We start from the raw sequence: 27500 nt of genomic DNA, 5'->3' as shown, positions 1-27500 counted from the left end.
GTTCAATCGTGGCTCGTTACTTACACTTCTGCTTCTCAACACAATCTGCTCATGAAGACCAATTACAGGAACCCATTTATAAAAAAAACAAAAGGCATAGAATCCCCAGGGGCCCGTGTGGTACTCCGAGGCAGCGTGTCACTGCTTCAGCACAACAGCCAACCTGAGGGAGTCGTGTGTGTGTGTGTGTGTGCGCGCGCGTGTGTGTGTGTGTGTATGTGTGTGGGGTCCCTAAAGACGCAGATTAAATCTGGATCTAGCCTTTCGCCTCTGCAGAAAGCCTCATGGGATTGCCGCAGTGCTGCTTTGGAAAACTGAAAAAATCCGAGGAAGTAAATTTGAGGATCGACGACTGAAGGTGCTCAGATAATAAACCGCGTGATTACGTGTTTCTATTATTTTATATAAGGTTCAGCATGCAGCACAATATGCTGTATTTTGTGTAGCTTCGCTACGGCGACGAGTGACCGTGTGTCGCCTTTTAGACCGACCGGAGGAACACGAAAGGCGATTAACACGACACAGCAACAAGCAGGTTTTCAAAAGGTGTGGATTCTCACTCCTGGGGGTAACTTGGAATCCCAAATCCCAAAAATCATCCGGATATCAATTTCTTTTACATACTTATGTATTTTACTATATTTATGAGTAACTAAATAAAAGGGAGAATTTTTTTTTTTCAAATTAAATGAAATTAAATGAAAAAGTAATGATAACGGAACTTAACGGGTTCTTTATAAACCTTAAAACAAAAACAAAAAAAAGGATATGGAAATATACAATTAAATTAAACAGACAAATAAAAGAATGAAACATTTTTACTCCACTATAAAAGGTATTAATCTAAGGGAACGGATATCCGCCCGTCATACTGCTGTTATGTTTAGCTTTTTTCCAGGTATTTAATTCAGACGAAATTTGTGGTGTTCCTGTTTACTCTCTTGTGAAATGCTCACTTTGTCCATGCAACACATGACCTAAAGAAGTTTTCTGACATCGACTGGGTTACCACGTGTCAGCGCCGTTGTTCTCTATGAATAATCAAAAGAATTTAAATGAATCCACTCACATAGGGGGCTGAATCCAGGCTATCCGTGTTCACCACGACGGGAGGAGGATTCGCCTGAAAGACAAAGCAACCCAGTTAAACATCCATAATATACACGACGTGTGATTCTGAATCTGACGCTCCGACGCCAAATAACCGAAGTGCTGATACATCGTTATTGACATTTGCATGCGATACAAACACCAGCACTGGCACGAGATTAGCGGCAGTACGTACATACATGACGTTTTATGCTGCAGAAAATGCCCTAATGAAGCACGAATGCTTCTAGTTCTCAAATTGGCCTAAATTAAATCCTCTGTTTTCTTCATTTCCTTTTTCACCCAAAATATGTGAGAGATTGTAGCTTTGTTTCCATGGAGCTGCTATGTCCTTTATGAAAGAGAAGTGAGATTAACAGAAAATAAAAAGACCAACAGAAAGAGGAGGAGAACAAGAGAAAGGAGGAAAAAAATTAGGAGAAATGGATGAAAAATAAAAAGACCTGTGACGTCGGTGAAGGGATGACGGCGGCCTCCGCGGGGACAGGCGAGATTGGGATCACGGGGATTATGGGAGAAGAGGGAGGGGTGACATCTGTCTGCTGAACAATAGCATGGGGAAGAGGTCAGATCACACCACACACACACACACACACACACACACACACACACACACACACACACACACACACACACACACACACCAAAAATATACAGAAGGGCAATGGGGATGTAAGATTTGTATTTGTGTGGATATGTGTGGAAAATCCCTGTGTGCATGTGTGTGTGTGTAAGTGTGTGTGTATGTATGTGTATGTATGTATGTATGTATGTGTGTGTGTGTGTGTGTTTTGGATGAGCTCACACTGTAAACACTACGCACAAACATGAACACTTTGTTGATGCACAGACTAAGAGCAAACGCAATAAACTAAAATGACGATTGATGGACTTGAATCTGGAGAACGTTGTTTAAAATAACACACACACTAACCATACACTTACAGTTCACCTCAGGTTATAAGAGAGAGTCTGATTCAGACGATGTTGATACTGAACTGGAACGTATCTCCCATTGTGAATTTATGAATATCTACAATTTGACATCGGAGGCACGTTTGAGCGTTTAAAACAGTGACGAGTTGTGGCGTTAGAGCAGATGACATCGTACCAAACAAAGACAAAATTTAGTTCGGGTCAATGGCATTGATCTGAGCCCTACATTACGGTACCGCAGTGGAGCTGTAACTTACTCTAAAGCAAAGGATGACTCCAGTTAAACATCTAACATCAACTGGGTGACCACGTGTAACATCTAACATGTGGTCACCCAGTTGACCACGTTAAAAAGCTTTCACCATGTTCCTCGAACCCGCTCTGGATATAGACACACCGCCTGAACCTGTAGAGGCTGCTGATAATATCACAGCAGGTTGAGAACCTGGGCCAGATGGGATTTCCCCATGTTCTCCAAACAGATCTGCTGGCAACGAACATACTGAAGAAAAAAGAAAGCTTGCGCATTGAGTTGATGTAGCTACTCGATACCACAAATCCTGTTTGTCAGACCACACATACAGCACGATCGTGTAAGAACGCGAGAGAATTCCTCACATGTATCGCGTATTAAACAAAGGAGGCTTTCATTACATTATTCCATACATTAAAAAAAACAGCCTTTGGGATCCCTATTTAATAATAAGAGTATGCCTTTACAGTGCTAATCACACCTCCTATTGTATTAAACATCTAGTGTTGTGCAGAGGAGAATGGGTTCCGTATCGGTTCCTCTCCGGGAATCAACCTTTTTAACAAACACACCACAAATGAGAACGTCATTAAGTAGATCTGAAGCATGGGAAATCCCAAAACAGACCTCGGAAAGTCAAATACTGGTGTAAGTCTTTGCTGCCCCTTTAAAGTCCTACAACCGAGATGACCATGGATTTTGCATGGTTCTTATACTCAAATTCAATATTCAAAGGAGGTGGAGGTCCAGAGCTGGTGTTTGTATCTACTGTTGCAAGTCCTGAATGTCTACTGAACAGAACATAGAGGCATTCACGAGATACCTCGCGTGGCATATTCACAAAAGTTCAGCTCGGACCAGCAATGCCTTCCTTAACACCCACATGCAAACACTCCAAAAAAAAAAGTCCTACCACGAGTCAATCCCTCACATACCTTCTCAAAGGCCACCGAGTTCCAGAGTGGGTTCTCCCTAATGGAGAAGTTCTGCACTGAGCTGCTCACTTTGGCTGTACTTTTGGTGGGACTCTTCTTCACACTGTCCCGCAGATTCAAAAACTTGGTCTTGCTCTTTCCGCTGTTGGCGGGCGGCATGGAGGAACCGTAGCCGACAGGGTGGGCAGGGTTCGGCTGGAGAACCGGTCCTGGTACGAGTTGGGACTGAGGAAGCTGTGGTCTGAAGTTTAATCTAGGATTCTTCATTTCTGGAATTCCAGCATTGGCTCTTCGGAGGATATAATCTGTACTAGACTGATACGTGGTCATTCTTTGAGGTTAGCAACACCAGAGGACAGAGAAACAGTGTTCAGCAATGCTGAAATTATGCCCCTGCATTAAAAAAAAAATAAAATAAAAAAGTAGGCAAGATTCTGAAGATCCTTGAGGAAAAAAAAATCTCACAGAACAGACACCGATCCAGTTTCTTGTCTTGGATCCTGTGTGTGTGTGTGTGTGTGTGTGTAGCATGGATCGCGAGGAGGTCGTACACTAATTCCTTAGCATCTAGCACTTTTGTGTCTCTCGCTCTCATCTCCTCGTGTACGTGCCAATTAGCGAGCTCCAATAGGCACAGCCAAGAGGAGCTGTGGGGCTTTTTCCTGGCATGAATAATCAATGGTGAGCTCGATTTCACATCCACGCAGCCAACACACACACACAAACAACCCTAGTCTGTACATTTGCATGGGATCACAGTGTATGATCCTGTACAGCTCACGATGTTCTCATGCTTAAGATACAGTAGCTCTTAAAACCAGGACTGTTCTCTCTACACTTGTTTCCTCATTGACGATAAACAATAATGTACATATTTATATCCAGGCCTCTCAAAATTGCTTTTATAGATTCCAAAAACATCTTCATTCAGGTATCAGTGCCACACATTCTTGGCAGTGTCGGTGCCTTGATGACAGATGGCTTGCCACCGTGTGAGGATCCGAAGGCTATTTACACCTGGCAAATTATGAAGGGGGGGGATAAATAATACAGCAACGGCCGAGATAGCGTTGACATGACGGCTCGAGTTATTGGACCGGAGAATAAGTGGGTCTGGGTTTGATAAGGTTGAAGAAAACAAGGTGAGGTTTCATTTTAACCGGGTGAATTCTTGAAGGTCGATCGGTTTGTCAAACACAAACCTTGCTGAAGATTTACGATTAGGATTTCAAACATTTCTTTTATGAGAATATTTGAAAATGTATTTTTTTATGGATCTTATATTGTGCATATTTATATTTATACATATATAGACAGCATGTGGGTAGTCTAGTGGTTAAAACGTTGGACTACCGATGTTGTGGGCTACCAGGTTATGAGTTCAAATCCCAGGTCCACCAAGCTGCCAATCCTTCAAGGCCCTTTCTTAACCCTCAATTGCTCGACCGCATAAAAATGTAAGTCTGAATAAGACTGTCTGCAAAAATGCTGTAAATGTAACGTAAATGCTCAATATTGATGTGGAAGAAAATAAACTTAAATTCTGAGATGAGGATTAGGATCAAGCCCTTGGCTGTTTGCTTCACTTCTGCATAATTCCAGTGCCATCTAGTGGCATACAGAACTAGCACGAAAGCAGAGGAAATATTATGGTGTGAAACGATGCCTTACTGATGGTGCATCTAATAAAGCTAACTTGATCAGGAGCAGCTTCTGAGACTCTGAAAGTACGTTTGGAGAGAAGGTCTTGAAGGCAAACTGAAGCAACTAGGAACTTCATGATCTATGATTATAGTCGTTAGTGGGTATATCCTGACTTCAGGGATATATATATTAAAAAAAAAAAAAAAAAAAGTATTGCCTGCAGTTTCTTTATAAAAGTGGACCTTACCGGTGCTTACCTCTGAAGAATATCCATAACGTAAGCAGAAAACGGAAGGTAGGTGCTGATTTAAAAGCTTTGTAGAAAAGAGATTTATAATACCTAGTCTTCTAGGCCACACAATTAAGTCTAAGGCACCTAAATACTCTTAAAAGTGTTCAATTTTTCAGTAAAAGAGTTTAATTAATAATTTGCACACCCCGGGTGCGGTCAGCAAAGACGTGGTGGTCAGGTGTTTCAGCAAGTTAAACATGATGGATAACAGAGTCGTAGGATTAACCCAGTCATCATTAATCATTTGAGAATATCACCAGCAGTTCTTAAGGCATTACTGCACATGATTCGAATGTTGCACGGCAACCGAGACCGGATATATTCTTCCGCCTCTCGAGTCATTAACCTTTAACTCTAAGGGCACGGGGATCTTTTGTGAGATGATTATGAAAAGGTTACAAGAATATACCCTGGTAGTCACAGACACAGTTCTTAGACCTCGATCAAAGGGCAAGATCGATTATTTTGCCGTATATAAAGTAAATAATATGGTGTAGTCGAGGTAACGATTCACTTCAGTTCCCTTGTCTTGAAGAAGAACGACGACTATGATGTTTGTACGAGTTCGATGGTCAACGTGAATACCGCAGAGACCTACAACCAGGTAAGGACATTCATTTACATTCAGCGATTTACATGTAGTAATTTACATCAGTTAGCCATTAAGACAAATTATACACAAGGATTTGGATGAGCAACAAAACTAAGAGACTTCTCTGGTGAAAAATACAGCATCCTTACCGAAATGATGCAAGACGCTTGCAATTCGTGTGAACGACATGGCAAATACACAAGACTAGACATACCATGGTATCTTAATGAGTTTAAGCAAGACACCTGGAAAAAAAAAATATTATAGTGAGGGTGGGAACCAAATCCACTGCTGATCAATCTTGCTAGGTGTCCTACCAAATGAGTCAAACAGTTGATCAGCAAGGCAGGATTTTATAAGATGTATTCGGGTTAAGATCCAGCAACAACTTTCCAAAGCAATTACACAAATTACTAGTTGCTGACGACGGCAATGAACAGAGGAAGTTGTAGCACTTTACTGACCGGAAACGGTTTAGTCTATTAAGTTATACGTGCATCACATGGTAAGATAAACTAGAAAAGTAAATCTTACAGACAGTAGCAACCAAGCCTCGATGGACAAAACGAGACGCGAGCACTTTAAGCGTACAGTTTCAGAAAACTGCTTAGTGCCGAGTTTCGCTTCATGCTGGCTGTCAGATTCCTGAAAGTTCATTCAATCAAATGTTTATTCAGCTGTCAGAAAGCGATTTTAAGGGTTGGGTACTCTCAAACTGGAGGACTTCATGTGGAAAAATTATGTGCTGAAAGTCTATGGCCTTTTTTTTTGTCTCTCTAACCTTGAAGTGACCCAGAATTTAGCTCAATCTTGAAAGAGAGTTTGATTTGTGTAATGTATATTGCAACAGCCTTGTTAATAAATACACGGCCATGACAAAACAAACGGCCGTATCTCGCTCGCAACGTGCCGGGATGGAAAAGTCATGTGACGTGACCATGCTCCTACCGACAACACGCGTCCGAATCCCCCGAGGCGACACCATAGTGACTGATGGAGACATACAAATCGGAGTCTCTCCAGCTTTAAAGTCAAAGCTAAAGCTGTTTGCATTACAGTGTAGTTAGACAATCCTTAAAAATAAGTGTAATGCAAGACAAAAATATTCACATTTTAAAAAGGACCAGCAAAACTCTTTCAGTTTCCTTGCCCTTGGATGCTCTTTTACACCAAACCCTGAGATATTAGCATCTTACCTGGTTGACTCTTGCTATGACGCAGTTGGTGAAGGCATTAAGGCGAGTGAGGATGTTGAAGATGCGGCGCCAGCGAGATGGATTGGGCTCGGGTGGCTCCTCGCAGGAGCTCCGCATGGACCACTGACGGAGTCTTGGTCCCACCGAGCTGCCATGGGCTGAGCTGGTGCTGCCGCCACGACTCCCCCTAGAGTACAATGTGTTCCCACCAAAGATGTAGTTCATCACCAGTGAATGCGCACTGATCCACAATCCAGAGCGCTGCACTGACGAACACAAATTTAGCCCAAGGCACAGGGGGAGTGAGCACGTTTATGAACAATTTCCTTAATTATGAAAGAGGCTTCCTGTGTTGGGCTGTATCTGGCGGTCCCATCTGTGCGATGTCCTCACGACCCCAGGATTTTTCAGATGCTCCCCCACGCCTGCTAAACCGCACCCAACAGCCCGGATCTGACCGGATCCGGCAAAAGTCGAGCCGGAAAGTAAATATCTACTCGAGAGTATCCGTTCTCGTAACAACCGACAGTGTTTCATGAATAGTTGGTGATGGCAAGCTTAGAGAAAGAATCAATCGTGGAACTCATCGAGAGCTGACAGTCAATCTTTCACAGTTGCTATAGTAATACCCTTGTGTCCCTCAACGAACATCAATCAAACTGTAAACATGGAGGCCAAAAATTGAATTACAGCAGACGGCTCAGTTCCTCGCTATCCCGGGTTCAACACACACTACCTAGGCACAAAAGGAGATGGAGAATACAAAAACCTTCACATCTGATCATCCGAAAAGTACTCTGGATCGCCGGTAGCATTCCACCGGGCTTGGATGCGTTCATAGCTGTGCTGTTCGGTCTACAAAATGCGCCTTATCCGCTGCTGCTCGGATGGGACCTTTTCCAGCAAGAGGCTTCCGGAGATGTGCCACAGGTGTCGGATGGGGAGGAGAATTCTGTCACCAGGCTCTGCTTCCACTCCTGTGGGAGCGAAAGCTATGGCAACAGCTCCCACATCTAAGCGAGCCAGCAGGATTTCCTGCTCAGGCTTCGGTCTCCCGGTCCGTAGCTACGCCTCAGTAAACACGCCCCTTGGCTTCATCCGCTGGCATGTTTATTAGTGTACAAGGTATCAAGAAAAATAATCCTCGCTCAGGCATCAAAGTATGATGTCCTGTACACTCTAGTAATCTGGAAAAGTGCTTTTTCAGGTGTTTTATTATGGTTAAACACCCACACCTAGAACCTACTGCTGGTACTAAATCATTCAACACCACACAAGCATTTTTTTTTTACTGTGGATTCAGGGGATGACAATCAAAACAAATAAAAGAGCATCTCCTCAGCTGGTTTAAGTATAAAAGCCAGATGACAGACATGGCAGGCCATCAATAATACATTCCCAATTATCCCTGAACATACTGTGTGCATGTCTAATGAGATCCCTGCAAAACCCGTTTAGAGCCTTTCCTCAGAGCTAAGCCGTCCTGTCTGTCACCTTACTAATTGACAATTAGACCATCATACTGCAGCCCTGGATGAATCAGGAGCATGAGTGCCAACAAGGAAAAAAAAAAAAAAAGCAGGAGCAGGAGCAGATGGAAGGAACAGCATGGCCCTGGGAAAAAAATAGGGAGAAATGAGATTGCAAAGCTGGACACCCCAGTGGACCTGTTCGGATCAACCTCGCTATGATGGCGGAGATCTTTTGCCAGCCTCTGCAGAGAATTCCTCGGGGATGCTGTCGGGCCTTTAACCGTTTACAACATGCCTATTAATAATGATGAGTCAAATCGTCTTCAATGCCATCCAAGGTTTTGACTTTTTAAAAAGTTTAAAAATCTTTCACCGACATGCCGCACAATATTCATGTTACTCGACATTACCCACGATGCAGTTCGACCTCCTACTGATAGTGGTGGTAAAAAGGAGACGCTTTACCTAAAGAAGGCGATGCAACGGCACTTTAGTTCTTTATTGTTCCTGGCTCACTTTCTTCCTCATCTGTACACTCTAATCAAACCATCATGCTAATATCATCATCATCATCCTCACCATCAGTCTTCTGTGATTCAGTGTGACTGCATTGTACAGCCATACTGCATTCTTTGGGAACTTTTGAGACCAATTCTTTCAGCTGGATTTCCCATTAATATGATGTTGACGTTGGCTGGGCAATGGCGATGGAGAAAGGGAACCCTTAATAGCAAATCCCGATCGTTCTCCCATATGTTACAGAACGCTGAAAGTGTTCTCCTTTAGAACGACACTAACACCGACATCCCCCTGTGAGATCAGAGCGACACACTTCTCACAGGAATAACAGAAATACAACAAACTAACACCAGAATCCCTAAACACATCACAAACATCTCAATGTAAACACATTTCAGGGTGGAGGATTTCTTTAGCGGCTGCGGTCCAGACTCGATGCTACCCAAGTATAAAATATTCATAAAATATTCTGACAGTCTATGATTATGATTTGATTTTATTCCTATTGCCCCTGAACTGTAGTGCACAATTAGCTAAATTGAATTAAATGAATCTACAGACCGACAGCTGCACGGCTCAGATGTCTGACGAACGGCTTCTTTAAAAAAAAAAAAAACCTTGCTATTTAAAGTAATTTAAACTATCAGTGTGTGCAAAATTAGCTCTCGAGAGCTACGTTATCTATTGATCAAAACAAGAGCGCGTTAGACATATATGTTTAATCGTGCTTTACGTTGCGAGGAGTGATGTTTGTGTTAAATTCCTACGTCTCCACGGCAACAGACACAGCAACGGTATTTGTATTTGTGCAACAGATACAGCATGTTGTTACGTTTCTTGTCGTTATTGAGAAACTGCTGCAAAACGACTTTTTTTTTTCCTTCCTTGCCTCACTAACATGGGTTTCGTTTGGCAAACAACCAGTGTGTGTGTGTGTGTGTGCACAAGTGTGTGTATAAAAGATCCAGAGCACTGCTGCATGACATGAGCATGCAGGTTGCCAGGCAGCAGGGGGCGGGGGGGAGGTATGTGCTTCCACGTTTCTTCCATTAGACCATCATCACCACACACAGCTGCTGCAGTGCAACCCATGAAAAACGTTTGCTTGATAATGAGTTTAAGGAGATCACGCATCGGGGTTTTTCCTTCTTTTATTTCTTTTTTTTTTTTTCGCATGGCATGACGTACCATCTCGAAATGACGCACCGTCGGCGCATAAGTGGACTATAAACAGATCACGGTCTTCCTGGCAATCAAATATTTCATCCCTCGAACTACTTAAAAGTGCTGTCAATAAATCTTAGCCGCGCAGTGCGCGAGGGAGCTCGCAAAGTATCAGACGCAACAGATGACAATACAATTAACGGCGATCCGTATAATAATGAAATACCTTCACATGCACGGCATCGGACGTCAACAGAGAACCTGCGCTTGTAGATGCTGGAGACAACAAACGCACTTTGTCGTAAGTCGGTGGCTCCCGTCACAGTCTGGACTTACCAACAAGTGCAGGTGCAGTCTCTTGGTTCTCCTCAGGGTGCCCATGATGCGCCGGCCCATCTTTTTGGCGTACCAGACCGAGTTGAGCATTGTGAGCTCGGGTTCGGACGCGAGTGCAGGGTTCACGCTCCGACGGTGCACGACTCGATAGTCCAGGCTTTTGTTTTCCTACGCAGGCATCTCAAAGACTGGGTTTGCATGACATGCACATCAGAGACACTAACATCTCTCTCAGGTTATGTGAACCTGTGATGAGTAGAGAGTGTGTCTGAGAATGTAAGTGTGCCTGTGTGTGTGTGTGTGTGTGTGTGTGTGTGTGTGTGTGTGTGTGTGTGTAAGAGAGAGAGAGGCAGTGGCTGTTTGACGCACACTGCTGCTGCGGCAAGAGAGCGAGAGAGATTGAAAAGGAGGGAGATAAACAGACACGAAGAAATTTCTTGCGTCTCGATCGCCAAAACACTGCCTTATTCACCTCCCTCGCTGATCTCTCATTTCCAAACCATCTCTCTCTCTCTCTCTCTCTCTCTCTCTCTCACACACACACACAGACAGGTCCACTCAGAGCTCAGGGCAGAGCAGCTGGCTGCCTGATTTGCCTCTTCAACCGCTCCAAATGAGTCAGCAGGAAGCGTGAGAACAGACCTAGATTGTACACCTGACTTGCCTCGAACGATCGTTCTCCCCCGCCTGGCGCCTGACTGTAGATTCAATCCGCTACGGAGCTATTAAGTTCTCTCTAGTCCACCGTCGGACGTGCCCGAGAGCCACCTTGTGAAGTGCGTCCTATTCGTGCTCACAGCCTGAACTCGTCTTTTCCTTTTCTAAAACCCGGCCAGAGGCTGCGGAGCGCAAAGTCTGTCTTATCGCTTCGCCTTTGACGCATCATCCTGCTAATGCGTTCTCTAATGTGGGGTCTTATCCATTCTACTCAGCAGCTAGAATAGGGGGGAAAAAAGCATCAGGGCTGACGTCATTGACGGGAAACTGGAGGCAGCTCAGGGGTGATCCGCTTTAGGAGAGAAAGTGAAATAAGGACGGCGGTGACACTTGTGGCGTTTCTTGTGAATGTGATTTTTATTCATGTGATAATACCAAATAATTGTTAAATAATCCTGAGTCCATATGATGAGATCAGCGATTTGATGTGATAATCACTGTCGTATATTCTGGAAACACGTAAAAGGCAGCGTTCAAACGTCCTAAAAACCGAAAACACTGAATATATCGAGCCATGCATGTGAGAAGCAGGTGCTTCTGTGCATCACTGACACATTCCATAATCAGCAAGAAGCAACAACTGGTGGCCAGAAGCTTCTCAGACAAACATATATATACACACACACACACACACACACAAATATATAGAGTTAAAAAAAAATAATAAAAAAAACAGTCATGCACATCAGGAACTGCGCCATCTAACACTGACACAAAGCCTGCATGTGCTCCAGCACGACTTCGCTCAGACACACAACAGAACCAGCACGTGACGAGACACCAGACTCAACTGCTGCACACAGTGATGGCTGCGTCCAGTTCCCATGTTTTAGCAGGATGTTACCTGGTATGGGGTGGAGGGGCTGAGGAGAGGGCTCTCCTCGCTCACCACCGTGGGCGGCCCATCGAAGATGCACTCCAGAGACTCAACCTACAGGGAAGGGGGGGGGGTGTAACTCAGCTTATCACACCAGCACACAGCAGGAGTTCAGAAGAGCTCACAGTTCACATCGGGACAGAAGGAGGAGAGACACGGGACGTGAGACGGAGACGGTGAAGGATGTTGAGGATACGTCTGTAGACTGAATGAAAAAAAAGCGAGGACGAAAGGAGGAATTCTCTACTTCTAGAAAAATGTCTGTGAAACCTTTTACACACTATTACAATGACTCATTTCCCTTTATTCCTCTCAGGAACACGATTCTAGCGTTGTAAAATCTGCTCGTTCGTTCCGACCGCAGCACTGGAGCGTCGTGGTACACATTCCACACATTCCTTGACAGAAATATTAACACGATGCAAAAGGAAATTTCTGACTCGGAAAAACATTGTGTATGAGGTTTAAACTTTAACATGAAACAAAAGGTAAAGATATTTCCATGACATTTTCCATCTGTCTTTGTCTTATTATAGTATCGCTGTGTTCAGGCTTCGGTGAGAATCCTTCTGACGCTCCAGCAGTTACTGAGGGAAATAAATAAATAAATGAAACAAAATCGGACCGTTAAAGCATGGCTCCGTTGCGACGAGGTGAACAAACCAAAAGGTGGAGCTAAAGCGCCGTGTGAAGCGGCACAGCTCATGATGAGCGCTTTCCTCGGGAAGTGTCTTCCTCACACACCCGATTTGTCATGACAAACAGCGATGGCAGGTGATTAATCACGGCCAGCGATAACGGCTTGTTTTCTAACGCACAGCTTTGTGAATATACTTTACATTACACAAGAGCCCCTTAGGCGTTTAATCACACTAAGCAACGAGATACAAAGTCAGGTGTGTAGGTGTGTGTGTGTGTGTGTGTGTGTGTGTGTGTGTGTGTGTGTGTGTGTGTGTGTGTGTGTGTGGGATGAAGTAGGGGTGATTTTAGCAAGACGTCTTGCTGAGTGGAACTTAGCATCTAAGTAACTAAGTGACTAATGCACTCATTTTAGTTCATGAATTAAACATGCCCAGACTTGCGTTCATGCGAGCTAGTGACAACACACACTCACGTTGTGTATTATTTGTGGGCATTGATCGAATTGTTTCCTTCTTTTGAGTGCAATGTCTATTGTGGCTGTCTGATTTTTTAAATTTTTTTATGCTTCGGCCTCAGCGACGTGCACTCGAGCTTTATGTTTCTTCGTACATGTTTAATGAGAAGTCATATGACAGGATATGAAGAAACCAACGTTAGAGCAGTGTTAGTTTTAATAGTTCTATTAAATTAGCAGTTCTACAAGATCGTGTTACGGTTTTGTCGCATCCCAAGAGAAAAAGTGTATAGAACTGTGAAGATCGCAGCTTGAATGTCGCGTTTGTGTGTTGTACATCTAAAAACGAATGCTCTTCTGCTGCATGGATGGATGGATGGATGGATGCTGTGCTCTGACGGAGGACCGAGCGTGAGGTAAGAGTTCACCAAGTTTACATCAGTGAGCTGAGAGTTATGAGAGGTGGCAGGCGTGAATCGTGTGCGTGCTGTTGGTGGTAGAGCGAGCGAGTGAAGGGGAGTTATAAATCTGAAAGCAGAGGGGAGCAGTGGAGCACGACAAGCACGAGAGGAGCGATCGTAAATGTCCGAAAAGTCCGACACACACACACTCACGCACAACCAAAAGCCTTCCTTCGTACACCCAAACACTACGCTGTTCAGTTAACATACTGAAGCATGACTGTGGCTCACCTTGAGTAAAACCCCTCTGAGATTGTACTCGAATATTCAAAGACGCCTTTCAGAGCGCTGTCTGTACGGCGGAGACGCCATCGTGTACGTGATGGCCAAGCAAATCAGTAAAAAAAGCATATATAGAAAAAAGCATCTATAGCTACATATTTTTCACATGACTGTGTGTGTATATATGTATGTACGTACGCGTGTGTGTGTGTGTATATATATATTTATTTTTTTTGACAGATGGTCTCTGATGTTCCTCAAGCACCTTCTGATACAATGTTGAATTCAGACTAGATTCTATGATGGTGAGCTGACCAGGTCATGCTGCAAAACATCCCCGATCCATAACTCTTCCACCTCCAGGTTTCACAGTTGGTATGAGGATCTTTTGCTGAAATGCTGTATTTGGTTTACGCCAAACTTTCCGAATAATTCCGTTTTAGACTCATCTGTCCAAAGCACATTATTCCAGAAGTCTTGACATTTCTCTCTTTGTTTTTTCACAAACTTCTGTCTTGTCATCATGTTTTCCTTCATATTTCCTCACAAAAAATTACAATTTTTTTTTTACATTTTATAGGTCATTAAAAAAAAAGAACTTAGTTTGTTTAGTTTTATTACTCGAATCTTCTAATATTGTTAAAATGAAAATAAAATGCTCATATGTTTAACAATTTTTAAAAAGGGGGGAGGGGTCCTATTTTTTCCACATGACTGTATATGTATACGTGGGTTAACTAAAATACTTTGTGTAAATATGAACAAAAAATATATATCGACAAAAGTGACAGCTACGTCACTGGAATGGCTGATTAACTTTCCATAACCTTTAATAAAAACTTTATCAAATTATTAATCCTTTGCCGCCGAATATTGGCTTATAAAAAAAGTATTACTGATTATATTTTATTTTAAATGCACAGACATTAGACAAGGAGTGAAGACAAACCATCACTGTTCAGCAATGCTAACAAACAAATCTGTCATTTTAGGGATCGGGGTCTTGTTATTGTGTGTGCTATGCTAATAACAACACACGTGCTGCACTCGTGATGGGGCTCGAGATAAAACATGCCCTATATACACGGAGCTTCTTTTTAGATCGAGACTCCCTGCGGCGAAACCGACAACCCTGCTGAAGTGCTCGGCTCTTAGGCTACAAGAGCTGATGATACTAAACTGGCACTGGGCCTGTGAGCTTTTCTTTACACCATGCACAGAAGGAGACACTCTTACACTGTGTGTGTGTGTGTGCCTGTGTGTGTGTGTGTGTGTGTGTGTGTGTGTGTAGCATGGTAACAGCTACATAATGAGGTGGACAAATAAACAGGACAGGACAGGATGTTGGAATGTCAAAACAACTGGGTCAGGTTTGGAGCTTTACCTTCATGGGGGAGATGTGAGCGTGGGCCACGTAGCCATGGACATTTTCAATCTGCGAGATGTTCTTCTCGGCCACCTGGACGAGCTCGGGGCCCGGTGTATCGTCGGTGAGCGGAGGCGAGCTCTGCTCTTGGGGAGAGCCGTCCTCATCGTGGTGTTTGTACTTCTGTAGAGGGAACAAAAAGAGGGAGCATGAGGAAGCGACCTCTAAAGCCGTCACTAAACGTGAAGCGGGCGCGGCCTTTGTACCGGTCAGACGCATGAGCGGGCGTGGCCTCACAAGAGGTATAAGCTCTTAATGAATGAAAACTTGTCTGGAAGGAAATCCTCTGTAGCTGTCAGACTCAGAAAAGGTATGAATGAACGTCGGTCCAAATAAAAGGTGAAGCTGCGTCTCATGAGAGGGCGTGGCCTCTATACCGATAAGTTTAAATAAAGTTTTGTACACGAGTCACATTGTACTGCATGTATTAATATCAGCTCATTACTGAGATCACATACGCAAACGTATAAACGCACTCCCCATCATCACGGCAGAAAGCGCTTGGACAGCCGGCACTTAAAACATTTTTATAAAAGATGTGAAAAGATAAAGAGATAAATGCCTGAGAAAAAAAAAGAAAAGAACGATTACGAAAACCTGCTCTTATCGTCCCTGGAGATGTTGAATAACACGTCAAACATGCGGTGATGAAAATGGAATCCGTGTTAATTTACCTGATGACTGATGATCAAAGTGTTATGGAATAAAATTAACGAGTGAGCGAGTAAACGAGTCGTCTGTGGCTTTGTCTGAAACGTGAAAGTGCTGCACGTCTGGCAGAGCCACTGAGTAATCCTTAAATTTATGATAATCTTAAAGCTGAACGAGCAGCGCCACCTTTTTAAAGGTGACGAGCTGGGATTAGGTCTGTGCTGAAAGTCTGTTACTTTCCATATTACTCAACAGCAGGAACGGCAAATTATGTACAGCGAATGATGCAGGCAGACGCGCTGCAAATATCCGTCAGCTCTTTATATAAAACAGAACATGCATATTCGTGTTTGGTGACTAACAGGAAACGCTTGGTGTCAATGACAAAAGGAGAATAAAATAATTAAGCATGCTTGAGATTTTTTTTTTCCCAGAAAAAACAAAACAAAAAAACAAAAAACTTTTTCCTCTCTCTTTTCTTGCCCTAAAAATCTCGTGAAAATAAAAGAGTATAACATGTTAAAACTCCCCTTCCTATGTTTCTGAAAGCTCACGTATTACTTAATGCCATATATTATTCCCTTATTATAAACCCCTTCCTTTCTCCCTGGAGAGCTCCAGTGATGATAAATCCTATATATCCCCCCTTTTCCCGTAACACGGTGGTATAATCCGACACCGGTGAGCGTGTGTGTATCTGAAGAGTCGTTCCCCGTACAACTAGGGGATAGTGGTTGGGGTTGCCATGGCAACTGGATTCCCGGCCTACTGACGAGTTTTCTCCGTAGGTTCGTGTCGTGTTCGTTAAAGCTCATTTACATTTTCCTGCACGTTAGGAAATTTACAGCAGAAATGAGATGCTTTGCGGGGATTTCCCCCCCCCCTTTACGTTACATTTTTTTAAAAATTCCATTAATAGATATACGTGGTTTTTTTGTTTGTTTGTTTTTTTTACTCTAAAACCATGAGCCAAACAGACAGGACCCATCACGAGGCCCTAAGGTCGTAAGGCCTTATTAGGGATCATGAGAGAATGTTAGAACATCTTCACTGGATGAGCACACAAGGAGGAAGACGAGGAGGAAGAGGAGGAGGAGGATCTCCAGGCAACTACATCCACTCGGCATTGAATCACGGCCCACTGCAAAGTACAAAAAAAAAATGCTCGAAACACCTCGTCTCTCAAACCGACCCAGATCCTGGGCCGAAAAAACATCACCGCAAAACCTCCATCATTAGTTCAAATGTGGACGAATCCTGTCGGAAATTCATACTTCACCGTTTAATCCGAAGTCTGAAGCTTAGCAAAAACCCAGAACTCGTGTGCGCCAAGAGGGAGAATTAAAATTGAATTAAAATAAATGACACACCACCTGCTCCTACGCCATTAGTTTTTCAGTAAAAAGCTCACTGCCCACACTTCTAAAATGACCCGCCGCCAACACGCAGCATATTCCACCGACCCCAGAGCGCAAAAACAACCAGTTCTGGAAAGACGGTGGCTCCTGCTGACGTACACTGACCATCCTTCAGCTCTTCGACTTCGATAACATTTAAAAAAAAACAACAGAGTGAGAAATGAAACAGGCAAAAAGTACGGAACAGACTGAAACGTGTCCTAGTTAAAGAATGGACTAACTGCCAAATACATAAACAGAGGTGTCCTGGTGAACATTCTTACATGCTTTCAATATTCTATTGGTTTACAAGGAAGAAGCCAGGAGAGAATATAATAATACTTTATGACGATATTATACAGTAATACCTGAAGCTGCTCTCACTTGGCTACAACTGTTTCTTCAGCTCATTAATATAAACCTGTGGTTATTATATCGATCTGTATCGATACGCTATGAAGTGTGTCGTTTCAGAGGATAATTTTTTTTATCTGCCTTCAGAAAAGTTAATCTGAAAATCTGCAACTAATAAAAATGAAATTTGGACTGACTAAAAATATTGGCATGCTAAGATTTTTTTTTTTTTTTTTTTACTAATATAGCTAACCTACGTTTAGAATGTTGTAGTTTTAACCCTGTGGAATCAGTTACAGCAAATCTACAGCATATCTGTATCTCTGGCTCTTTGGGGCTTTTTACACCTGGTCACTTCATGTGTGTTCTGTGATCTGATAGCTATCCGATGGTTAAAAGACCAGGTCTAAATTACCTCCAAAACGTTTTCGAGACGGATATAAATCCGATGGTTCAAACCACTTCAGGAGGTGGTCTGGGACACATTTCAGATGAAACTGGACAGGTGTAAATGAATGTGGTTGTTCAAGCCACATACATCAGCGCTGTACTCCTCCCAAAATGAAGTACGTCACTCAAAGGTGATCTTTCACCCAGGCGTCTCGGAGCTTAAAACGCGCTGCTGCCGCCAGCGAAAATGCAGCAAACAGTGAATGCTGTTTTTTGTAGCATAACGGTCGCAACCAGTTTTTTTCGTCTTCTTTTTTGATCGCATTCTGAAAACCGCACACACCAAAGCGTGTTCCGTTTCAATTACGGGAGTAAAAAGATCGGATTGATATCCGAATCGCTGAGATGCGTTTATGTGGCCTAATGTAAATGGAACAGTTTTAACAAATCAGATAGCTATCGGATCAGAGAAAACACATGAAGTGACCAGGTGTAAAAAGGCCCTTAGATTAAGCAGCTGTCCCTTCACTCTATGATCATCTACAATACAAGCATGGAAAGTGTCACTCTCAGCTCATTGGCCCAATGAAGCGGGTGTTGAAGTCTGAACCGCGGCTCTTTGGCTATGGTGACGACGTCACGCCGTTGTCTCTTCTCCTCAGAGCTCGTGCCTATGCAGAGGCTGAATCTGCTCGGTCTCGCTATTGTTTAATTACTGCAACACCGAGTCAAAAAAGAGAGAGGTGGGGAAACGAAATCCGTATCCAACTCATGCCTTGCGACGCAGCTAAAAATAGCGCTTGTTTATGCAGCCAGCATATGTCCCGAGAGAAAGGACGATTGACGAAGAAATTAGTATTTAGTAGAGGGGCTGGTCCACACGCTGCACAGGATCCCTCGTACATCACTGTCATGTGGACACATTAGCCCGGGTTTAATCAGAAATACACTCGCAATTCAATCATTTTGGTAATTACGGCTTCTCTTCTTGTCGCTGGTAAATATCAGACTAGCTTTTTTTTCCCTTTCTCAGATAGAATGAGACTTGAGCGCTGAGTCGTCTTAAAGCTAAACAACGTGATACGTGATGGTGATCTGTGTACTTCTCCAAGCTTATCTTGGAGAAACCATTTTTAAAGGTTAAAAATAGATATTTACTAAAACTAAAGATTCAACTGGACCGGTTTTCATACCGATGCCACGGTCGTAAGTATTTCCGACTGTCCGTTCGTGCTACGACACCGAGGGTCTCAGAGTTTGTACTTTGTTAACAACAACCCAGTTGGCTACATGTAACGAGTGGCATGTTGTTACTTCCTCAAGACAGCTAAAAGAACATATAGAGCCATACATTTAAAGCAAAGCCTGGTATAGATCCAGGTCATTTAAAAGTCAGAAAAGACGTCAGCTGTGTCTTAATCAGCTGGTTGGTTATATTAAGGTCTGTCTCGCTGTCGTTCGCGAAATCCTGCCAGTGCACCGGAATGTACGCTTTTATTATTATTTTTTTTAAATCCCACAATGCACCAAAAAAAAAAAAAACAAGGATAGCCAGACCTTCTGAAGCTCCTCTGATTGAGACAAATGACAGATTAAGAGTCTCGGCCGACTTTGTCTTACACGTGCAAGTAGCTTTGTATTGTTGTTGTAGCTCTCAAATGATTAGCGATTTTTGAACTTCGACTGATGTTTGAGTCAAGCCTACAATCCTGCTTGAAACGCCATGACAAAAACGTGTGTGATTTCCTAACGTGTAGTGAGTCCGAGTCCTTGCCGACTCGTGTACGGAATATTCTGATTTATGAGGTAGGGAACTAGGGAGCCGATTGAGACGCACCCTGCGATTACGGTCGACGCTGCAAGCGGCCATTTAGATGATCAGGTTTAGAGAACGTTTTATACTACAAAAGGAAGAGAGCGACTGAAACAACTGACTAATAGTAATAAAATATATACTGGATTTTATTAAATTTATTAAATTTCATGGACAAACTAGAAACCGAAAAATTATTTAAAAAAAAAAAAAGAAGTCTTTAAAAAGAAAAAGAAGAAAAAAATGCCAGAATTCAACCGTGTCTTTTTTTCGTAGTTGAAATCTGAATATATTTGATGAAAACAACAGCGGTGCGGTGTATCTATAACTCATTCGTTTTATACCGCTTATCCGAACTTCTCGGGTCACGGGGAGCCTGTGCTCAGGCGTCATCGGGCATCGAGGCAGGATACACCCTGGACGGAGTGCCAACCCATCACAGGGCACACACACACGCTCATTCACTCACACACTCACACACTACAGACAATTTTCCAGAGATGCCAATCAACCTATCATGCATGTCTTTGGACCGGGGGAGGAAACCGGAGTACCCGGAGGAAACCCCCGAGGCACGGGGAAAACATGCAAACCACACACACAAGCGGAGGCGGGAATCGAACCCCCAACCCTGGAGGTGTGAGGCAAATATGCTAACCACTAAGCCACCTGCACCCCCTGTATCTATAACTGCACAGTAATATTTAGGACCTGGAGCCTATTTGGTTTAATCCTTGAATTGATTCGGTCAATAGACCCTGTCTAGACCCGATCGAAAGCCGGAGACACCCAGAACGCAGACAGGTCACCCACAGATAGAGAGAGCGTCCCTGTGCCAGGACTGCCATCGCTCTAAAACAGGGCAGGATGCCAAACACTAACATCTGCAAGTACAAATGATCCCATGCACATTTAAGTTCTTTCTAACCTTTGGATATAAAGAGCTATGGAGTGCAGCAGAGGCTAAAGAGAAATGAGTGTCTTCATGGAGAGGGATTATAAAATGTATTAGAGCTGCTCAGAACCAAAGTTCATTTCAAAGACTTTCAGTTGTTTTTTTATTGAAACGCACCGGCTGCATCATCACAGTGAACGGGTTACGTAAGAGGATTGAACCGACCCTTTTATGAGGGGAAGTCAAGAAAAACAGAAAAATCTGTATTGTGCAGTAACAGATGGTTTATTCACGATGGAGGGAAGCGGGTTAGATGTCAGCCTTTCTAAAAAAAAAAAAACTAAAAAAAAACATAAGCTGGTACTGTAAGCTCAATGATCCCAAATCTCCATGGCTGGAAAAAGGAGAAGGTATTTATTACAATTCAAATATTAGTAGGAAAAAATTTATAAATTTCATCAGTCAAACAGACCGAGTGGGTTTCCCTTGTCGTACACGTCATAGAAGAGACATTTTAGTTAGTTTGTTTGTTTTTTGAGTTGGTATCAAATAGATGCACTAAATCTAAAAAATTTTAAATAATTAAAAAAGCATTTTACAATTAGAAAATAAGAAAAATAAAAAACCTGAATTGTTTGTCTAACACTATTCAGCAGACCTGTGCGGTCAGAAAACGATCACGACCGGAAAAAGGTCAATCCACTAATCCAGCGTAATCCATTGGCCTGTTCGTTCCAAGAATCAAGAGGATAATATACGTACACATCTGGGGAACAGAGATCGTGCCCGGTGATGTGTGTGATATCTTCTGCTCCAGTGATCAGTAATTAAATGGAGCATTTTCAGAACCTTTCACCATGTAAAGAAGATTTGGTCATGGACAAGTACCATTGTAGTGGACTGCCATGAGGTACAGTCAGTAATTAGCCTATTTATCCACACCCCCCACTTGTACTGGGACAATATATGGCCAAGTGTGTGTGCACATCTGTCCATCATCACACTCATGTGCTTGTTGAAGAACCCATTCCAGATTTATACCCTCACTCTTCTCGGAAGGTTTTCCACTAGATGTTCTACTGTTGGGATTTGGGATCATTCAAGAGCATTAGTGAGGTCAGAGATGTTAAGGAGACTCCAGTTCAAATTCATTCAGGACACTCAAGTTCTTCCACTCCAACCTTCACCTCCATACCATGTCTTCATGGAGCTCAGGCACCTTTTGCACAGGGGCATCGTCATGCTCAGGGAACAGGAAGATTGTAACGCTGACATGAACAAAGACATTCCACACAACTGTGATCAATTGTAGTGCGCATGCGGTCGTACGGTGACCGTCAGGTGTCGTCTCTACGGCATCAACGAACCAGACGACGAACGTTGCTAAATTTCATGCAAACACAGCAAAGGAGCATCATATACTCCAGGATGATCAACTGCCCGAACCATATGATCTTGAAACATCTCAGGATCTCTGTGAAACTGCATCATTTAGCTGCCATTGAAGACGAGAGTGATACAGAGTCTTAACTAAACTCACAGGAGACGATCGTTTAAAGGAAGAGAGGATTGCAGTGACAAGCAGCCATTTTCTTTTCTACTGAACAGCATAAATTAAACACACAAAGTAAACTCGATAGCTTGATAGGTATTTAGTTTAAACCTGCTCTAGGATCCAACCTTCCCGCCAAGAAATAACTTTAATAAGTTGATGCACAATATAGAATGTGTCTTTCAATATAGACATGTTTTTATAATGAAAAAATTACTACATCATATCTGACTAATACTTTAGCATGGCTTATTAATAACTACTTAATTATATAATACGGTTACAAAAAATATCTTTATCTGGTTCAAAGGGGTGTTGTTACTATGAAACAAAGCTTTACACGAGTTTCCTTTTTTTTTTTTAGTTAAAAAAATAAAAATGTATAAACCTGCGTTATATCATCAGAATAAAAACTTTCAGTATTTCAGTAAACCAGAATGTGCAAAAAAAAAAAAAAAATGACTAGTCTTCTTTCTCCTGATCAAATTTCCCAGGTCGCCACTCTTACATCACAATTATGGATCACTTGATTTCACTTTTCTGTATGCTTGATGCTGATTGGCTATCGAATTCTGCATCCAGAACTGTACCATTTACAACAATTTCCATTCTCAACAAGATATTTTATTTCTCTTAAATCAAAAAAGTACTAGCGTGTATAATTCCCGGTCTATTCGTGTTCACACCTGAGGTGATAATATCACGGGAATTTAACTACCTGTTGTTCCCGGGATTTAAGATTCGGTCAGCATTCACACCTAAACCCGTGTTCTTTAACTGCCGTTCAACCTCATGTAGAAGTGTGTGTGTGTGTGTGTGTGTGTGTGTGTGTGTGTGTGTTCATGTTACTAAGAGATTACATTTGTAAAAACTCCGATATTTTAGGTATTGTAAATATCGAGGCAATAAACACGCAACCTCTTGGTGTTACGTCTATTATGTTATGTAGGCAAAGGTTAGGTAGAGAATTATGAAGATTAGTCACTGAACAGCGACGTGACCGCTCAATGTTTTCCCTCTGATTTCCCTTTGGCACTCACGTAATGATCCCCAGGCGAGACTCTATGCACGTCTGTCAGCTCAGAAACAGGTAACTGAGCAAGCAAAACAAACACGCGGTGTGGGGTTTGTGTCGTTCACCCACCTTACAGCCGAACATGAGGGAGATGGTGCTGTTGGTGCAGGCCACTTTACAGTGGCACAGCATGGGCGAGAAGCAGTCCAGCTTCTTGATGCTGGGAGACATTTTTTCATTGACATTTTCGGCCAGCGAGGAGGCGGAGAAACGTCTGAGCCGCGAGCGCTGCCTGCTCCTTCCCCTCCGACCTCCTCCTCCACCACATGCCCCTACACCTCCTCCTCCTCCACCTCCGCTGCTGCTGGTGCTCCCCGCTCTCACCATCCACCCTCATTCCTCGCATCACTCCATCGCGCCAGAGGAAGGACAGCCAGACTGCTTCCTTCATCCAGCAGGCGACTTCACCCGGATTCTCTCTGTCTGAGAGCTGCTTTTTCTTCTTCTGCTTGTCCTCCTTGTTCTCTGGCTGGCGTTTCACTTAAGAGTGTTTGCTCTGGCTGATTTCCCCTCCAGCTCACACCTTCCCCTCACAGCTGTCCGTCAGAGTGGAGGTGTTTATGTTACAGCCCCGTGGGAGCCATGCTGCGTCTGCTGAGCTCTTCTGTGTGACCGCGAGTGTGAAGTCCGGCTCTCGGGGAAGTAAAGCAGCTGGCTCTTTTCCCCACGAGAGATACAGAGTGTCACGGCTGTGAGCACGGAGAGAAAATAGGCGGGGAAGAGAGGAGTGGGGGAGGAGCACAAAGCTGTGGCAGCGCGTGGGGTTTATCACATAGATACCATCACGGACACTAGAAAAATGCAAAGCCTGATCTCAGAGGTGTAGTGTGCGTGTGTGTGTGTGTGTGTGTGTGTGTGTGTGTGTGTGTGTGTGTGTGTGTGTGTGTGTGTGTGTGTGTGTGTGTGAGAAAGAGCGCAAGAGAGAAAAATCGAAAGGAAGTATCCTCAGTGACGAAAGCATTCAGAGTGGGAGGCGGGATAATGAATGGACTTGAGGCGTATTTACATGATCCGGGGGACGACCGAGGGGGTGGAGTGAACACCGGGAAGCCAATTAGGACAAGAGAAACGAATTTGTGATTACGATTGGTCGGTCTTCCTGTGACCTTTTGACGTTGCTCTTCCTACACAATAGGAGACAAAACAAACCAATAGACAGAAATAGCCAGAAACACTCGAGCAGAATAGAGTTCACGCTCGGCCACTCTCGGCCTCTCTAGACTCTTCAAACCACTTCTATACACACATATTTTCTTAAATACAGAGTACAGATCCTTACATGGGTCACCTTTAATAAGACCTAAAACTGGTCAAGTGGACTGACCCATGCTGGGGCTCTGGGGCAAGTACGAAGGTTCCGTGGTACCAGTAAAAATGGAAAAGAAACGAGGTGTGGCATTTGCAGCCCTTTAAAACAAGTGTGGTAGAATAAAGGGGGCGTGGCGTTTGTACCAGTCAGTCAAGCAAATCATGATGGAATGAAACACCAGTCTTTGTAAAGGACATGTAAAGATAAAGGAACAGAGTAAGAAACAAAACATAGCCTCCGTTTCTGTTCTGCTCTAAATTATGCTTTAATGAATCAGTGGCTGCTTTAAATATTCCTTTATGCATCGAATCTCTGATCACATGTACGGATGCAGTGACACACACACACACACACACACACACACACACACACACACACACACACACACACACACACACACACACACACACAACCACCACCAGTATTAAGGTTCAGTGAAAGCCTTGGGCCATGAGATACTCTGAAATGGACATTAAAATCTCATTTCATTCTAGAGCACCGCAGATGAACGGGTTCTGAAAAGCCATCTTTATTTTTTTCTTTTTTTTTTTAAGTATTTTAAGCTATAAAGCTTATTATTATTAAAGAATGAGGTCAGAAGGTTACTCTGCTCCCAAAGCCAGTTGTACTCTTTGTACCAGTTACCCTGCCGTGTGACTCAGAGATGTGTCACGCACTTCAGAGGCCTGATTAAAGAGCACAGAGGTCCAGCAGTCTTTTCACAAGCTTTACTGACACAGACCTGATCTTGGCATTATTTTATCACTATTTCTGTGAGCGAGACCAAATGTTTGGATAATTCCACTTCCTTTGAGTCTCAAGTGGAAGACGGACCCATTCTATCCTCACCAGCTGCACCAAATAACGTTCCCCATTTTGCTGACAGATGACAGCCTTTACAGTAATCCCCGCCCACTTGGCAGAGTTCAGCCGAGTGCAAGATTCCCCGGCAGTGACTGAGGAAAGCCCTCAGCGGGGCGGTGCATTAGCACGGCTTCAGCACCGCTAACGAGAGGAAGTACACAGCAGGAGGAGGAACGGCCTGCTCAGGAGGAGCGTGGAGTCATCACGACTCGTGCAAATTACTCTCAGCTGATCGCGTTAAAGCTTTAATATGGAGATCTGGGAACAGAATCTCTAACGCCTGCTACGTCACTCGGTCGGTCAACATGTCACGATCAGAAATTCCACCTCACGGAGCTAACTAGCACTCGTGGCGTTTCTACAGAGCCTGTAATTTTAACTCGCCTTACTGACGTGTCAAACCCATTAATGCAGCGACACACAAAGAGAATGATGAAGATGCGCACGGCTCCATCCGGTGCTCTGCGTCGGAATTGCAGTTTCGTAAACGCCTTTAAAATTTCTTTATATTTAAATGGACTATTTTACCACACTGTTAATCAATAACATCCAGGCATGTTAGAACAGTGCTCTACTGAAACAGACAGCAAAAGATCAAGATGCCGTCTTTCGTATTAAGTAAAATAAAAAAGGCGGTTTAGAAGAGAGATGTCTATAAGCTGCGTCAGAATGGAATGTTAGATCTCATAAATAAAACGATCACAATAAATCTCTACATTTTTAGGTACAAACGAGCAAAAGCAATATTTACATTTACAGCATTTGGCAGAGCGACTTATATTATCTCATTTTTTTTTTTTTTATATACAGCTGAGCAGTTGAGGGTTAAGGGCCTTGCTCAGGGGCCCAACAGTGGCAGCTTGGTGGACCTGGGATCAAACTCACAACCTTCCGATTGGTAGCCCAACACCTTATCACCAGGCTACCACAGGGCCAAATATATATATATATATAGATATATATATATATATATATATATATATATATATATATATATATATATATATGCTATAAGAAGGGGATTACACATGAAACCAAAATTAATCCTCTTAGGAGGTTTAAAACTGTAGGTGCTTCAGGAAGCCAGTAGAGGGAAGCATCTGAATACAAACACCTTGTAGGATCTTGAATGTCCTGCTTATGAATCTAATTATTATTTTTCATAATACACAATAATTTTAACTCATTTGCATTAGGTATTTCTAATGTATATAGTGTTATAGTGTGTCTCTGTAGTGAGCGTCCATCGAGGAGGCTTCATTTTCACCTGACAGGTCACCTGACCTGACCAAAAGGACACCAGCTTCGAGTAAACACCGGTTGATGTACCAACACATACTTAAATACTTAAAATTCGATCAGTGATGATATATAAATTTTTATCTCTTGCTTGGGAGAATCACTCGATTCAAGGCTTTGGGCAGCTCTTGTCCATATGTTAGAATTTGACCAAGAAGGGTGTAAAGAGTCTGTTCAGTCACAGATGGCAAATTACCCCCGTGGGTTTCTTTCTGTCCAGCTCAAGGATAAATCACTGATCAGCCACAGACCACAAAGTCAAAACATCTTCAGCACTAAGAAAGATATCTCCAGATTTCCCAGTGAAGGAGATATAGTCTTTGTGCTTTTCAGGTCCAGTGAAGCAGGCATGGTCTATGTACCTGCCAGGTTCTGTTTGCTAGTACCTTTTAATGGAAGGTGTTTCTTCTGCGTTTTCCTCTTTTAAAGGAAGAGGTGTGGCCTATGTGCTTTTCAGTCCCAGTGAAGGAGGTGTGGCTTCTATGCATGTCTGTTCCAATGACAGATGTGTTGCCTCTGTGACTGGCAGTTTCTCAGAAGGTGTCTGCTAGGAAGATTAAAAGGAGGCGTGGCCTATATGCTTGTCAGTCAATGCGAAGTAGATGTGGCCTTTTCATGACAATCCCAGTGTTGTAGGTGTTGCCTCTGTGCTT

The 27500-nt window shown here is 43.1% G+C and overlaps 1 protein-coding gene across 22 annotated transcripts in view; it reads right to left on the bottom strand.

The window, feature by feature from the left end:
- The window catches only part of dlg1b (discs large MAGUK scaffold protein 1b), a 67827-nt gene that overhangs the window by 22434 nt on the left and 17893 nt on the right, over positions 1-27500 (bottom strand). For 6 of the 22 annotated variants that reach the window (XM_027158137.2, XM_027158139.2, XM_027158148.2 and 3 more), the window contains 4 exons: positions 15207-15371; positions 12011-12097; positions 1554-1652; positions 1070-1123 (listed from right to left, as the gene is read on the bottom strand). In XM_027158137.2, the coding sequence (XP_027013938.1) occupies positions 1070-1123; positions 1554-1652; positions 12011-12097; positions 15207-15371 (405 nt within the window). Of the gene's footprint in view, positions 1-1069; positions 1124-1553; positions 1653-10449; positions 10696-12010; positions 12098-15206; positions 15372-23444; positions 24163-27500 lie in introns of those variants that run through there. The other 16 variants (XM_027158145.2, XM_027158151.2, XM_027158150.2 and 13 more) reach the window with 9 other exon arrangements.

The sequence above is a fragment of the Tachysurus fulvidraco genome, chromosome 22 (assembly GCF_022655615.1).
Source record: "Tachysurus fulvidraco isolate hzauxx_2018 chromosome 22, HZAU_PFXX_2.0, whole genome shotgun sequence".
In the NCBI taxonomy this organism is placed as follows: domain Eukaryota; kingdom Metazoa; phylum Chordata; class Actinopteri; order Siluriformes; family Bagridae; genus Tachysurus; species Tachysurus fulvidraco.
Note: the sequence above shows the minus strand (reverse complement) of the source record. Positions and strands in the feature narration are given on the sequence as shown.